Consider the following 16,376-nt stretch of genomic DNA (forward strand, 5'->3'; position numbering starts at 1 on the left):
GTGGGTTGCCCTCGGTCACGTTGCTGGTGGCCCCGCCCCCTGATCTCCAGACAAAGGGGAGTTTAGATTGCCCTCCGCACCGCTCCAGTGGTGTGGAGGGCAATCTCAACTCCCCTCTGTCTGGAGATCAGGGGGCGGGGCCACCAGCCATGTGACCATTTTCAAGAGGTTCCGGAACTCCGTTCCACCACGTTCCTGCTGAAAAAAAGCCCTGATGATATCCTTTATGAGTCTACTTTTAGGAGCAGGAGACCTAAACAAGTGTATAACATATGAAGCCCGATCCTATGTTTATTCAGGAACAAGGCCTACTGCGTTCAGTAGGACTGTCTGCCACATAAGCATGCATATGAGTAGAGTTAAAAAATGTACAAAACGCACCACTTTATTTTGATGGATTTCTTCTTTGCTTCTCCACGTTCTTTGATATCCATAGAAAGGCTCTGTAGTATCTTGAATATCCTTACTTTTTTCCCTAAACAACACCCAGCCCAATAGTTATACAAATTGATGTTGAAGGCTGGTACATGCATGCTGACTAGTGCGCAGAAGAATACACATTCTATTCAAACTAAAGCAGTGTGGACATCCACATTTAGTTGCACATCTTGATACACATTTAACCCATTCACCTCCCTCACTGCATTGCTTGTATAACTGTATGCACTTCCAGACCCTTATTAATTCTTTTCCCTTCTGCCAGAAAATAACTGTGATCAAATTAAACTGCAGGGAAACAATTGTCTGCACCGGCAAAATAAGATCTACGCTAGAAATCGTCACTAGTCAATTCCTGCAGCGTCTCTGATTGTGTTGTTAAAAAGAGAAGGTGCCAACAGCGATGTTCCATAACTTATCAATGGCTGCAAGATGAAATGTCATTTATTTGACTTCATTTTTTAAAGTTTGGTTTTCAATCTTGCACTTATTTTTTTTTTTGAAGGGCGGCATTACAAGGGTACAGCTATTTTGTACATTAATTACAACCAGCTGTTCAAAGGAGCTCAGCTCACATATGGAGTTGTTATTAGGAATACACAATGGGCAATTTCCCCTTCACCTTCAGCGGTCTTTTCCTATGCTAAGACAGCAGAGATAAGATGTTCTTTAGCTAGCTTAGCGAGAACCCTTCTACAAGGGAGTGCTGAAGAGATTTGGTTTGGAACTACTTACAAGAAAGGAATGAAAGATACTCCTCTCTTGCAAAAAATAAAAAGAAGTTCCAACCCCTCCAATTATACAGAGTTGCTTTTATATTACAGGTATAAAACCTTTCTCTCCAATGGGGCCTCAAAGCAGCTCACATCATTCTCCGCTCCTCCAGTTTATCCTCACAACAACCCTGTGAGGTAGGTTAGGCTGACAGGGTGTGAGTGACTCCAGCTTACTCAACAAGCTTCCATGAAAGAGCAGGGATTCGAACCTGGGCCCCCAGATCCTAATCCAACATTCTAACCACTACGCTACACTGGCTCTGTTTAACGAGAGATGTTGGGGACTGAACCCGGGACCTTATCAATGCAAAGCAAGTGGCTGCCTGCTGAATTTTGGTTCCTATCTCCAGACAAGACTGGAGAGCTATCCAGACAAGAGGCACCAAAAGTATCAGTCTTCCTGATGTTGCTGAAAGTTCTGAGTATTTTGTTACTTCTTTGAAGAGTGGTTAAGGCCTCCAAACTGTGGGATTGAATCCCACCTATCTGCACAGCTGACTCCAGTGTTTCCAACCAGCATTGAGAGCCAAGCTACAAGTGAGGAATGACACTTGCCAGGCAAGTGTCATTCCTCACTTGTAGCTTGGCTCTGAGTATCTTACATCAGAGATCCTGTAGCCTTCTCTTTTGGGAGGGGCCATGGCTCATAGGTAAAGCATCTGGCACGCACCTCCAGTTAAAAAGACAAGATAGTGACATCAAAGACCTCTGCCTTGGAGAGCTGCTGCCAGTTTGACCGTGACCGAACAAGGGTCTGATTCGGTATAGGGCAGCTTCACACATGCACCGGGGGGAAGTACTGGCGTCAGTCTAACACATCCACAGGTTCCAACCTGCTGCCCCATGAGACATCACATACCAAGTGTGGCTAAGCAGGGATCTTGAGTTCAATGGGAATAGGAGATCCTGCATGAGGAGACAAGTCCCGGGGGGCCGCTCTGCTAATCTAGGCAGCTACACGGCATCACGGCCGCTGTCTACTGAAGGACACATCAAAGTTTCTCGACACAGCGTGCTGCAAAAAAAAACAGCCTAATTCTCTCCCCACTCTTGCCTAATCTCAGACACATCAACCACTGTGCATAGTGTTATGATCCCAAAGATCATTTTCTTAACCCTCTGGCTAGTTAGACTTCATTGCAGTGGAAGAGAACACTCCACCAAGCTCAAATAAACCATGACTCCTAAGGCAACCATGACTCCTTTAAGAAAGAAACAAAGCCAATGGAAAAAGAAACAGGACAGAGGAGGAGGAACGAAGAGATACTCTTGTAGGACACAATTAGTTAGACATGGGAGGAGGCAGGCCTGGACGTCGAGTTTGAATAATTTTTGGTTTGGGTGAATTCTTTGGATCTTCCTCCGCGTCACTGTCACAGACGTGCACCACGACACTTGGAGTGGACTCAGTACCTGCATGTAATTCGTATTTCTCACCTGCAAATAAAGACAAGCATTTAGAAGAAAAACTGTTTGCATGTTTGGCGAACAGCTATGCCCTCCTCTATGATGAAACAACTAAGACAAGGCATTTAGATGACATGGGCCACGAATCACTTACTGCATTCCCAAGCCTACATACCGATGAAATTCCCGTTGGTATATTTTAGGGACATTCAGCTTGCATCCACATATTGTGTGACTGTGTGCTATCAACAGGGCCTTTTTTCTGGGGAAAGAGGTGGTGGAACTCAGTGGGTTGCCCTCAGAGAAAATGATAACATGGCTGGTGGCCCCGCCCCCTGATCTCCAGACAGAGGGGAGTTGAGATTGCTGGAGCAGCGCGGAGGGCAATCTCAACCCCCCTCTGTCTGGAGATCAGGGGCGGGGCCACCAGCCATGTGACCATTTTCAAGAGGTTCCGGAACTCCGTTCCCCCGCATTCCTGCTGAAAAAAAGCCCTGACTATCAATGCACTCCAGAAATAATTCACAACCCGGTTGGGAAAATCTCATTGCTAAGATGCAGTATCCAGCACTTTGTGGATGCAAACTTCGCATTCTTTTCTGCTTTGTTCAAAAAGACACGTTGCAATCCTGTACAACATTCCTGGCGAAGACTGACCCATGCAGAGACATGTATGTTGCGTTACCACTGCTAATACTGCATCCCCAAGGGCTAGACCGAAAGGAATGTGGGAGAAAGAAAATAGGAAAGGGGACACAAGGACACCATTGAGATGAGGGCTAAATTTAGCTGGTTACTTGTGATGTCTAATGAAAGAGCCGATATTGTCCTTACTTGCTTTTAAGTATTGAGCATCAAGTGCCTCGTACTTTATCCTTAGAGTCTCTCTACAGGGGACATCTTACACGGGGACGCTGAAGTGTAGGGAAATGCAATGTTAGCTGGGAAGCAGAGTTTAAAAAGAGAGCACCAAAGGCCAGCTGAGATTGCTCCTCAGGGAGTTTGTTAATTTCATCTTTCCCTCGGTCAATTTCACCTCAATTGACAGAGCCTTCAGAGAGGCAAAATTAACAAACCCTCTGAGGAGCAATCTCTCCTGCTCTTTCTTTTAAAACTACCCTCTTGTAGAGAGATGAAATTGACAGAGCATTTGGCTCTGTCTTTTTAAACTACGCTTCCTGGCTAACATTGCGTCTCCGTACACTTGAGCATCTCCATGTAAGATGTCTTGTGCAGACATCTTACACGGCATGTAGCACATGATAGGTGTTTGGTGTGGGAAAGTGGATTATATCAACACACATTAGCCCCCGGCTACTTAACAATTTAATTGGAAAGACAGGAAACAGAATTGGAAGGGGGTGGGGGCCGCTGGCAACTCTAGCCTTGTTCTGACAACATTTTGTGTCCATGTCCTCTCTAATCCATCTTAGTAAGTCTGCATCCATGGCTCACAGCTAAAGAGAACCAAATAATTTGTACTCAGTTTTTGTCCACAAACGTAGGTATCCCTTTAATTAGAAGAACAACAGCATTTCATTAGGATTAAAATTGTCAGAACCCGGCATAATATGAAGGAAACTTTGTTAAAACTTTTGAGAACAACACCTACTTAATACATCATAGAATGCAGGGCTTTTTTTCTGGGAAAAGAGGTGGTGGAACTCAGAAGGTTGCCCTCGGAGAAAATGGTCACATGGCTGGTGGCCCCGCCCCCTGATCTCCAGACAGAAGGGAGTTGAGATTGCCCTCCGCGCCTCTCGGCAATCTCAACTCCCCTCTGTCTGGAGATCAGGGGGCGGGGCCACCAGCCATGTGACCATTTTCAAGAGGTTCCGGAACTCCATTCCCCCGCGTTCCAGCTGAAAAAAAGCCCTGATAGAATGTATTAATTTGGTAGGTGTAACTCTTTTTTTAAAAAAATCTGTTTAATTTTTATTTTATTTTTAATCATCTTCATTTTGGTACCCTGTAGTCTATTTCATTGTACAAAGCTCCGTTGCTTTTATTTTCAAATGGATGGAACTCCCACCCTGACCTAGATTTCTCTCCCACAGCCCCACCCTCATTCCCAATGATATATATCTGATCTTGGGTGCTCTTCAAAGGATTTGCAAGCAACTCCATCTGAGACTATTTTTACGTCCGGCACAAAGGATGAGCCGCAGAGCTATTTTGTGTACAGCCCTTAAAAACCAGCTATATAGCCTACATAGGTTTACCACATAATCCAGCAGCTACTGAGAAGAACAAAGCACCATGTTTGGATGCCGCAGACCCCTGCCAAGGAGGACTGCTCTAGCAAGCTCGCTCTCCGATGTAGGATACTCAAGGCTAATGATCACAACTGACCACAGAGGTGGAAGAACAGAACCTCTCACAAACAGGGCACATGTGATTTTGTGTTGTGCTACCCATTGTGTGGCTTGCAACAACGGAACGCATGTCTAGCTTTGCCTGGGGGCTACCACCAATGAGAGACAAAGCTGAGATTCAGGGATGGGTTTAGAAGCAGAGTATGGGAAGAAGCAGAGAGAGAGAGAGAGAGAAATACTAGAATGACACGAGCCCCTCGATTTCCAGCTGGATTTGAGAAACCCACTGATCTTTTCCTGATCTGATTAGTGAACAGATCCAGCCCTCTTCTCAGCATCAAGCAAAAAAGGTGGAATCTCATCCTGATTGTTGGTGCATGCCGTGAACACGATATAGGAAGGACTTCACTGTGCACTACTGTCTCCATGTATACATATATTGCCCCATTCTACATGAGACATCTGACATGTGAAGAACACGTGTCGGGAAATGCAATGTTAGCCAGGAAGGGTAGTTTAAAAAGGCAGAGCCAGCGGCAGGGCAAAGGCTTTGCTACACACTGGAGCTGTGTGAAGGGGCTGTGAAATGCCAGAAGGGAAACTTCAGCCCATTATAACCTCTCCAGGTCCAAGCCCAGCTCTGGAAGGCAGCTCCAGCCCATTTCCATTCACTGCTGCACTCTGCTTGCAACCTCACACAGTTGTAGACTGGAGAGGTGAAACTGACAGAGCCTTCGAGGAGGCAAAAATGAACTTAACAAACCCTCTGAGGAGTGATCTCCGCCGGCTCTGTCTTTTTAAACTACACTTCCCAACTAACAATAAGTCTCCCTACAGTTGACAAACACGTGCCGAGGTGTCTCATGTAGAGAGACTCATTGAAACATGGGCAACTTTGTGGCCAGTTGAGCAGCCACCTTAACACTGCTTTGAGTATATTTCGTTGTTTTCCCTCTATACAGGAATAACCTTTATACAGCGAAACCACGCATATACTTCAACATATGAAGGGTGATCCACAAGTTGGTTTTCCGCTGACAGAATGCTGCATGGGCAGCTACGTATCCAGTGCCTGGTCCATACGAACACACACAGGACAGCCATATACTGAAGCAGACCATCGTTCTATCAGTCAGCAGTGTCTGCTCAGATTAGCAGCTGCTCTCCAGGGTCTCAGGTGGAGGTCTTTCACATCACCTCCTGCCTGGTCCTTTCAATCAATCAATCAATCAATCAATCAATCAATCAATCAATCAATCAATCAATCAATCAATCAATCAATCAATCAATCAATCAATCAATCAATCAATCAATCAATCAATCAATCATATATTACGGTCACAAGATCAGCCAAGTTAAGTACAGATAAAAAAGAACGTTTTTTAAATACTTAAAATGGACAAATACATAAAAGATGATTTTACACACACACACACACACACACACACACACACACACACACACACACACACACACACACACACACACACACACACACACACACCCCTAACCATAACACTCACTTCATTAATTCACTTCCCAGCAATTGACATTTCCTTCGTTAAGTGATTCCGCTTCCTGAGAACTGTCACACAGAATTTTACAACTGCATAAGATACAGTTCTCTAACTATCCTCTACAAGATATACCAGAAGGGTTTCAGGACTAAAATCCATGTAATACTGTAATGGTTTGAATTTATAAAGCAGTGGAATAATTAATTGTATCCTATCTTCTTGATAGAATCTGCAGTGTAAAAGTGTGATATTTTCAACCATTTTATTCGAACAGGGACAACAACGCCGTTGCAAAGGCAGGTGAGAGAATCTCCCACACAAAACTACAGGCCTGGTCCTTTTAACTGGAGCTGCTGAGGACTGAACCCGGGACCTTCTGCATGCCAAGCAGAGACTCTTTCACTGAGCCACAACTCCAAATAAATATTCCACACACCCACAATAGAACAAAGAATCAAGGCTGCCCTTCACTCACGGCATGTGGCTTTCTATACATAGGTCATCAGAGAAAAAGGCAAGTTGCAAGGCAATTCTCAGCAGGGAAGGGAAAGGCATTCTGCGTTTCAAGCTCGCAGACAACAGCTATACATCTGCGTTTAACCTAGAAGAAATCTCGTATTGCAGTGGCTATAACACAAGTTGACAATTTCACAAATCCTATGTTAGGGATTCTTCTCCTCTGATCTGGAAGAAGGAAGACATAAATGGGATGAACGACAGGATGAAATGTAAAGGGAGAAAACAGCTTGGCCAAGCCGCTTGGAGAAATTATAAGGTTCTGCTTTGCTTATTTTCCCTGCAGGCGTCAGTTAATTTTGCAGCCCTGGGCTGACGTCAGCACTGACAACCAGCTCCCAGGTCCACGTTGGTCACTGCCATCTGCGTGCGGCTGTGCTGCAATATAGACTCACGCAGAGAGAGAAAGAGAGGAGGGGGGGAGCATTTTCCACTCATCACGGAGGCTCCTTGTCAAAGGACACCTGCCTTTGATACTCCTGAGAGATTCCGCTTCCCAGATGAAAAGCAGAGCATTACAGGCAGGTACCCAGGTGGACTGCAAAAGCCACCGGCAAAGCTGGTTAACATTAAAGCTGTGCGTTTGGATTTCCAAAAGGACAAAGGTGTTTTGCTCAGGTGCCAAATATGGAACCTGTTTTACATATCTGGCCATTTTGAGTTTGGAGCAATGGCTAGAAAGCCAGGCAGTCTACTTTAAAGGGGAAACACTGGGAGAAGGAAATGGCCAGAGAAAGCCGGTTAAAGGAAAAGGCAGAGAGAGAATATCAGTTGGTGTGTCTTACTGAATTTTTTACTTGGTATGCCAATTCTTACCACTCTGCAGCCCCGTGGCGCAGAGTGGTAAGCGGCAGTACTGCAGCCCAAGCTCTGCTCATGACCTGAGTTCGATCCCAGCGGAAGCCAGGTTCAGCTAGCCGGCTCAAGGTTGACTCAGCCTTCCATCCTTCCGAGGTTGGTAAAATGAGTACCCAGTTTCCTGGGGGTAAAGTGTAGATGATTGTTGGGGAAGGCAATGGCAAACCACCCTGTAAAAAGTCTGCCAAGAAAACGTCGTGGTGCGACATCCCCCCATGGGTCAGTAATGACTCGGTGCTTGCACCTTCACCTTTTATGCCAATTCAGGGGGTGGCAAAAGGAATAACAACAACAACAACAACAACATTCGATTTATATACCGCCCTTCAAGACAACTTAACGCCCACTCAGAGCGGTTTACAAAGTATGTTATTATTACTCCACAACAAAACACCCTGTGAGGTGGGTGGGGCTGAGAGAGCTGTGACTGACCCAAGGTCACCCAGCTGGCTTCAAGTGGAAGAGTAGGGAATCAAACCCGGCTCTCTAGATTAGAGTCCCGTGCTTTTAACCACTACACCAAACGGGCTCTCCACACCAAATTGGCTCTGCAGGAAAACACTGCAGCTACTGAAGATTCATTTAATTTAAGTCTCTCTCACATGACAAATGCGCTTCCTTCGCCAGAAGGCTAAAGGTGACATGGGTACCATCTCCACCCAATCTATTCAAGTGTGCAGCACGTTCTGGACAACATACAGGGAAGAGGGGATGTGGCTCAGTGGTAGAGCATCTGCTCGGCATGCAGCAGGTCCCAGGTTCAATACCCTGCATCTCCTCCTAAGGGTCAGGTTGCAGGTGGTATGAAAGACTTCCGCCTGAAACCCTGCAGAGATGCTGCCAGTCAGAGCAGTCAATACTGATGAAGGATCTGGTTCAGTGTAAGGCACCTTCATGTGTGTGCAAGAAGCCTTAACATCCTATTCCTTTCTTCTTCTAAATACATTTTAAACAAATTCTTTTTCTTCTTTTAAGTAAATTTAACATCCAGAATGATGAAGAGTTCTGGAGAACTCAAAAGCTCGAACGCCGTTTTGTGACAATTTGGTTGGTCCTAATGAAAGTTATTGCGTGTCTTTTGTTTTTGAATTTTGGTTTGCGTCTAACCAATCTTGCTCTATTTTTCTCACCAGGTTTTTTTCCTCCCAGATACAAGATCTGACTATATTTCTGATGCATGGGTGAAAATATGACCTCATCCATAGGTAACCTGTGACCTCTGGAAGCAAGTGTTTGGATTTCACATTTAATGGATCTCCTTGTAGACACAGTTCTCTGATGCATACCAGTTCAGGTATAACATTTGGGGGGGGGGGAGTATGAAATGGGGGCTCCTATCTCCAGTTCAATCAAGCCCATTCTGGTGGGGGAGAGTGCCCTCAAGTCACTGCTGACTTATGGTGACCCCAGAGGGGTTTCCATGGCAAGAGACTAACCGAGGTGGTTTGCCATTGCCTGCCTCTGCAACCCTAGTCTTCGTTGGAGGTCTCCCATCCAATTACTAACCAAGGCCGACCCTGCTTAGCTTCTGAGATCCGACAAGATCAAGCTCACCTAGACTATCCAGCTCAGGGCACCAAGCCCATTCTACCAGCCCTCAATTCTGGTAAGCCTATTCCCCAAGTCCGTTTCTAGACTGTTTCATCCACTAAGACCCATGTATTTAGTGGATAAGAGAGTACAGGACTCAGGGAATGTACACTGGATAACAAGTATGTCTTTAATTTATAGGGATAGAGCAAGGTGAGCATGTTAGCATCAGTTCAAATAGATGCTAATTTTTAGACAAGAGATCCTGAATGTACATGTTCCCATGTACATTCAGAGAAATAAAATGTGAAAAACAGCTAGGGCTGAGCAGATGACACTAACATATTTTTAATTGCTTGCAGCCATAAAACGTGCTGACCTTTTACAAAGCATAACACAGCACTTCTCCATTGATTATTTTCAGGAACTGGAAACTGTGCAACATCTATTGTGGTGGCGTTCTCTATACTCATTCATGAGGCAGCAAGACGGGCTTTCAAGGACAATCCCCTCCTGTCCGAAGCACTGATCTGGCAACAAGACCATTTCCCCAGCCTGCTAAATTAGCAAGCAAAGCACAGCGGTGGTATTTTTGCCGCCTCGTCACGGCTGTGAATCACGATTGAGCGTTAACGGGGCTCGGAGCAATTTGCTCCACTAATGGACAAGTCAGTTTGTACTTGGAGCTGTGAGGTTACAACAGGAGCAGAAGAGGGAAATAAGATCCTTTGTGACCCTGGAGATGGGAACACACCATAGTACCCATTCTCCTAAAAGATCGGGAGCACGGCAGGATCTGTATGGCCTGATGAATCACAGATTCAGATCCAGAGGTGGAGCAAAGAAATTTCAGAGGCTTGCAGACCTGTGCTTGCTTATTGAAGATAAGAAGTGTGTTGCTTTTTTGTAACTCCCAGAGCCGACATGGTGGCAATTGCCTTTTTATACCACAATAAGTAGAGATCTAGGGCTCCGAAGGCATATTCATACATTATCTGGAATAAGGATGGGGGCAGGAGGACAGCTGCCTCCCTCAATGCTCCCAAAGAGGCTGGCCTGTCATGATCCGACTGTTGTGAGAATAGTTCCTCATTCAGGTATCAAACGGAAGCTGGGTCAACTCAGAAGCACTTCCTGGGGAAACGAGAGAAAGCGCAGAGTGTATACAGCACAATTTGAGTCTAGTGGCACCTTAGAGACCAAAATTTTCAGGATATGAGCTTTTGAGAGTCAAACTCCTTTCTTCAAATGGGAGCTCTGACTCGCCAAAGCTTCTACCCTGAAAATCTTGCTGGTCTCTAAGGTGCCACCGTATCCAATCCTGCTGATCTACTGCAGACGGCTGCCTACCTAAAACTACCTAGCGCATATAATTAGTTAAGCCTGTCTGTTTAATAAAGCGGTGTTCTACTCTCTGTTATTCTTTCTTGTAGGAGAAATTCCTCATTCCTGTCAGGTCTATGGATGACAGGCTATGGCAGATAGATCCCTGTACCCTCACAGCAAGCACTCCATGGTCTTGATTGAAAAGGCTTTATTCAAGGAATCAAATCATATTCATAGGTATGTCCACAGGTTGATCAAAAGCTGACAGGAATAACAAGATCGGTAAAAGGTATAGTTCTTATAGGTCCCAAGTACACATCCCCCCTCCCAACAGGAAAACGTAACTTTCGGCGCGAAATTCTGAGAACTCCCTAAATAGTTTACATGCTTCGTCTAGACAAAGGAGAGCGGCAACAGATTAAGAATGAAACACGGTATTCTTCTTTCCCCTGAGAACTAGCAGGTTTGCAAGGTCAGATGCACTGAGCTTCAAAGCACAAGAGATCAAGACTCTCTGGATACAGCAGGCATGTGAATACTGTCAGACTCTGGATGACAGAAGTCAGATGATAGGGGCGGCTGCAGAACGGTATGTAACTCTACATAATATGGGAGCGCCTGAGCTATGGGATTTAAACGTGTTTGTCAATGCGCTTAGAGCTCAATATGATGAGCCACTTGAAGAAGAAAGAGCCCAAACAAAGCTCAGAACCATTAAACAGGGGTCCAGAGCTGTCAGAGAATATGCTGCCGAATTCGGACAGCTAGCATCCAAAGTGCCGGGCTACCATGAGGAAGTTAGAAATGAGTCTAGGGGTGTTCATATGGGATTTTCCCACCCATTCTCTGTACACCTTGTCAAAGTCTTTCCACCTGACTAGGTAAAAAAGCTTGTTGTGTTTCACTCCGGAATCCAGGATTTCTTTTATTTCATAGTGCACACGTCCATCTACTAACATAGGGTGAGGGGGTCCCTTTTCAGGATGCCACTGATCTCTAGGGGGAGCTCTCTTTAATCAACTGAAGTGGAATACAGGATGGATTTGTTTTAAGCTCTTTGGAAGTTCAGTTTCTACAGTCATGTTATTTATCACTTTCTTTACAGGAAAAGGACCTAAATATTTCCATCCAAGTTTTTTACTAAGTTGTTCCCTGTAATTATTTCAAGTAAATGCGTACATGTATCTTTAAATGATTGGTGTGAGAGAGGTGAAGAGTGGGGGTGAAAGAGAGGGATAAGTGAGTAGTGAAAGAGAGGGATGAGTACTGCCTGAGTAGTGAAAGAGAGGGATGAGTACTGCCTGAGTAGTGAAAGAGAGGGATGAGTACTGCCTGAGTAGTTTTAAGCATTTCTGTGAGAGAAATATTGAGTCGGAGGAAAGCAGGCTAGCTGTGTGCAGCCTGAGTAACTTTAAGCATGTCTGTGAGAAATATTGAGTTAGAGAAAGAGGCTAACTGTGTGTGAAGCCTTAGAAGAGATCTGTGTGAATGAATTTAACTGAAGTAACTTTAAGAACTGAGAACTACGTTTATGAAATCGATACGCTTCTTGAAAAAATAAAAGTTTATTTTGTTTTGTTATATCCCAGTGTAGCCGTCATTGCTGTATCCCATTCCTATCCTCAGGGCCACATAGAACCACTAAGGAGCCTGACGCTTAGGCACGTTAAAAAAGGGAAAATTTAAATAAAATATCTTGGAATATAATATTCCTGGTGGCAGCAAACTACCCAGAGGGTGTTAAGGGAAAGATTAAAGGCAAAATCTACCCCAAAGAAAGTAAAGGTCATAACATTCCCCTTTTATGTTTTTGGTGGATATATATATATAAAGTCCCCTGGTTTCAGCTCCCACTCCTCTGAGCGGTGTTTATCAGCAAACTTTTTGTAATCCTCTTTGGCTTTGTCCAAAGTCTTTTGAATGATTCCCCATTGGGAAACTAACTTGGTCCACCATTCCTCCAGGTCTCCTCCCTGTGAGGACTCAGGGACTGTAGCGAAAGGCAGAGCATTTCCTTCATATCCATGTGCTATTTTAAATGGTGTAGCTCCTGTTGAGGAATGTACTGAGTTGTTATATGCATATTCAGCGAAATCGAGGAAATCCGACCAGTCGTCCTGTTGGAAATTAATGTAACATCTGAGGAATTGTTCAAGCACCTGATTTGTGCATTCCAACTATCCGTTGGTCTGTGGATGGTAGGCGGAGCTTAATCCTTGTTCAATCCCCGCGACTTGAAGAAGCTCCTGCCAGAAGTTGGCAAGGAATTGTGGCCCCCTGTCTGAGATCACCTTCTCAGGAAACAAGTACAATTTCACTATATGCTTCAAGAACAGGCTGGCTAGCTTTTTGGCTGTGGGTATTGTGGTACATGGAACAAAATGAGCCTGTTTTGAAAAGAGATCCACCACTACTAGAATGACTGTGTGTCCTTTTGAGGGGGGAAGATCTGTAATAAAGTCCATTGAAATCACAGCCCATGGTCTAGGGGGAGTTTCTAACGGTTGCAATAGTCCTGGGGGTTTTCTCCTCCTTGTTTTTCCCAGGAGACAGGAGGATATGTATTGAGAAATGTCTTTTCTCATTGCTGGTCACCAAAATTGTCTTTGTACTAAGTGTAATGTTTTTAAATATCCAAAATGTCCAGCGGTTTTTGCATCATGGCATTGGTGCAGAATTCCTCTTCTCAAGCTGGTTGGGATATATAGTTTGCTCCCCTTATACCAGTGGCCATCCCCCGCCTGCTTTAGTTCGGCTTTTCCCTCTCCCTTTTCGGCTTCTGCTTTTACTCTCTCTCCCCACTCCGAGAGATCAGGATTCGGGCTGCTTTGCATTTTTGCTGCTTGGCTACGTGTTGTCACCGCTCCTCCCAACTGAGCTGGTGATGAAACTGTATCAATTATCTCCTCCCTCTGGCTTTCATGCTGGGGCATGCGCAAAAGGGCATCCACTAAGAAGTTTGACTGCCCGGAGAGATATTTTCAAGTAAAGTTAAATTTAGAGAAAAACTCCGCCCACCTTAATTGTTTGGCATTTAATATCTGGGTGGTGTGTAGTGCCTCTAAATTTTTGTGATCAGTTCACACTTTGAAAGGTACTTTGGCCCCTTCTAACCAATGTCTCCAGGTTTCAAGTGCTAATTTTACGGCAAAAGTTTCTTTCTCCCACACGCTCCAGTTGCGTTCGGTCTCAGAGAATTTCTTAGAAAGATATGTGCAATAGTGAGTTTCCCCGCACTATTTGGCTGTAAGAGCACTCCCCCCACTGCCGTGTCGCTCGCATCGACTTGCACGACAAACTTCTTGTTCTCATCTGGGTGCTGCAGCACCAGTTCAGAAACAAACAGCTTTTTAAAGTTTTCAAAAGCTTCCTGGCACTCCGCCATCCAATTTAAATTAGCACTAGGCTTTTTCCCTTGCTCCCCTTTCCCCTTCGTTTTTAGTAAGTCTGTTAAGGGGAGGGCAATTTGAGCAAAGTTCTTCATAAAGGGTCCGTAAAAGTTAGCAAACCCTAGGAACGACTGCAATTGTCTTCTTGTTTGGGGGGCCTCCCACCCCACTACAGCTTGGATTTTTGCCGGATCCATTTTCAATCCCTGGGGAGAGATTTGGTACCCCAAGAAATCCAGTTCCTCCTTAAGACATTCGCACTTAGACAATTTCACGGCAGTTTATGTTTCCTTAAAGTGGTCAGCACTTTTTGGACCATCTCCACATGTGATTTTTTATCAGCAGAATAGATCAACACGTCATCTAGGTAAACAACAACACCTTTGTACATGTACTCGTGTAATACTTTGTTGATGAAGTTCATGAACACACCTGGGGCCCCTTGGAGCCCGAATGGCATGATGAGGTACTCAAATTGGCCGAGGAGCGTATGGAATGCCGTTTTCCATTCATCTCCCTCCGTTATTCTCACCTGGAAGTAAGCATCTTTCAAATCCAATTTTGAAATTGTTTTCCCCTGCGGCACCACACTGAGCAAGTCTCTAATCAAAGGTATGGGGTATGCATTTGACATTGAGACTGCATTTAGACCCTAGAAATCCATACACAGTCTTAACCCCCCATCCTTCTTTTTTCGGAACAACACAGGCGCCGCATGGCCGGAGCTGGCAGGGCGGATGAATCCCTGTTCCAGGTTTTTATCAATGAAGGCTCTAAGTTCCTTCCTCTCAGTGGGGCTCATTGAATACAATTTACCTTTAGGCAATTTTTCTCCCCGAGTGAGTTCAATAGCATAGTCCTTTTTTCTATTGGCGGGGGGGGGAGCTCATCTGCTTCTTTTTCATCAAACACTTGCTTTAAATCATGGTACTTCAAGGGGATGCCCCCTTCCTCTCCTGAAGTTAACAGTACAGTCTCTAAGGGGGAGGGTGCCTCCTTTCCCCATACTTTAGTCCAAGCATGTTTTGCACAACGATCACCTTTAAAGACTACCATTCCTGTGGACCATTTGATATACGGATCGTGATTCCATAGCCACCGACTTCCCAGCACCAAAAGGTATTTGGCTACATCACTAACTACATATGTCCGATTCTCCCAATGGTCTCCCATTCCAGTAGCTATAGGTTCAGTTTGATGCTGTGCAGGTTGCATACTAGACCCATCCATTTGTTCAAACACTATAGGATCTTTGAGTTCAGTTACTTCTAAGCCCAGTCCATTTACTAGTGCTGGCGAGATTAAATCTCGTGAACATCCAGAGTCTATTAATGCTTGCACCCGTATATGAGTTCCCCTTCTTGGGTTTAGTAAAGTCACTGACATAAACAATATGGCCCCTCTTTCTCTCACCTTTGGGATTTTGGACTCTTTAGAGATCTGCCGTCGGGACCCTATTACGGCAGGTCTTCCTTGTTTCCCACCAAGGGAGTGAGACCCTCCTCCGCTTCATTGGATGGGGGTCTTTCAGTAGCTTCAGGGGTATCCTCGACCTCCAACCCGGTCTCTGGTTTTCCCCTTTTTGTACCTCCTCTTTGGCTCGGCAGTTTGGGGGGAGCCTTGGGTTTAGGTACATTCTGATTCTTCCCCCCTGGTACCGCTCTCTCGGGGCACTGTGCAGCAAAATGTCCCCTACCTCCACAGTTCAGACATAGTCCCTGTCTCCATCGGGCTTCTTTCCCAGTAGGGGGAATAGGGGCTCTGGGATCTAGCGCTGTACATCCTCGGTCCCCCTGGGTTCGCCTCTTTGCCCCAGCTTGCTGCTGCATTCTAACCAGTTCTACTACTTGGGTTCTATTCGTGACCTCACATGCCAATTGGATCCAACCCAATAGATTTTGGGGGTCATCTTGCTCCCTCCAAATCGCTGGATTCCAGGGGCCCCATCTCACTCACTACGGAGTAAAACCCTACAGCATATTTGGTTTCAGGGGTTAATCCAAGGTTCCCCTGTATTTGTACATCCTCCAGCACCGCTTGTGCTGTCATAGGAAGCGGCAACATTTGGCCCCATTCAAGGTTGTTTGGCCCAGCTGCGGCTCCCACTTGTACATCCCCCAACACCGATTATGCTGGTGCCGCTTGTAGCGGCAATAGCTGCAGCATCTGGCCCTATTCCTGGTTGCTTGGCCCAGCCGCAGCTCCCAGTTCCCACCGAATTAGTGGGCCGACTGTAGATCCACCGTGTTCCGCAGCACTTCCAGCGGGTAGTCCAGGGTCCCCCAACTGTTGTAACTCCTCCGG

The 16,376-nt window shown here is 45.4% G+C and overlaps 1 protein-coding gene across 1 annotated transcript in view; it reads right to left on the reverse strand.

Annotated features, from left to right (window-relative positions):
- Positions 1–1,824: 1,824 nt before the first annotated feature.
- The window catches only part of RCAN2 (regulator of calcineurin 2), a 79,163-nt gene continuing 64,611 nt past the window's right edge, over positions 1,825–16,376 (reverse strand). The window contains exon 5 of the mRNA XM_054979670.1: positions 1,825–2,651. Within this exon, the coding sequence (XP_054835645.1) occupies positions 2,497–2,651 (155 nt within the window). The 3' untranslated portion in view covers positions 1,825–2,496. The remainder of the gene's footprint in view (positions 2,652–16,376) is intronic.

Source organism: Eublepharis macularius, chromosome 1, assembly GCF_028583425.1.
Source record: "Eublepharis macularius isolate TG4126 chromosome 1, MPM_Emac_v1.0, whole genome shotgun sequence".
Classification (NCBI taxonomy): Eukaryota; Metazoa; Chordata; class Lepidosauria; order Squamata; family Eublepharidae; genus Eublepharis; species Eublepharis macularius.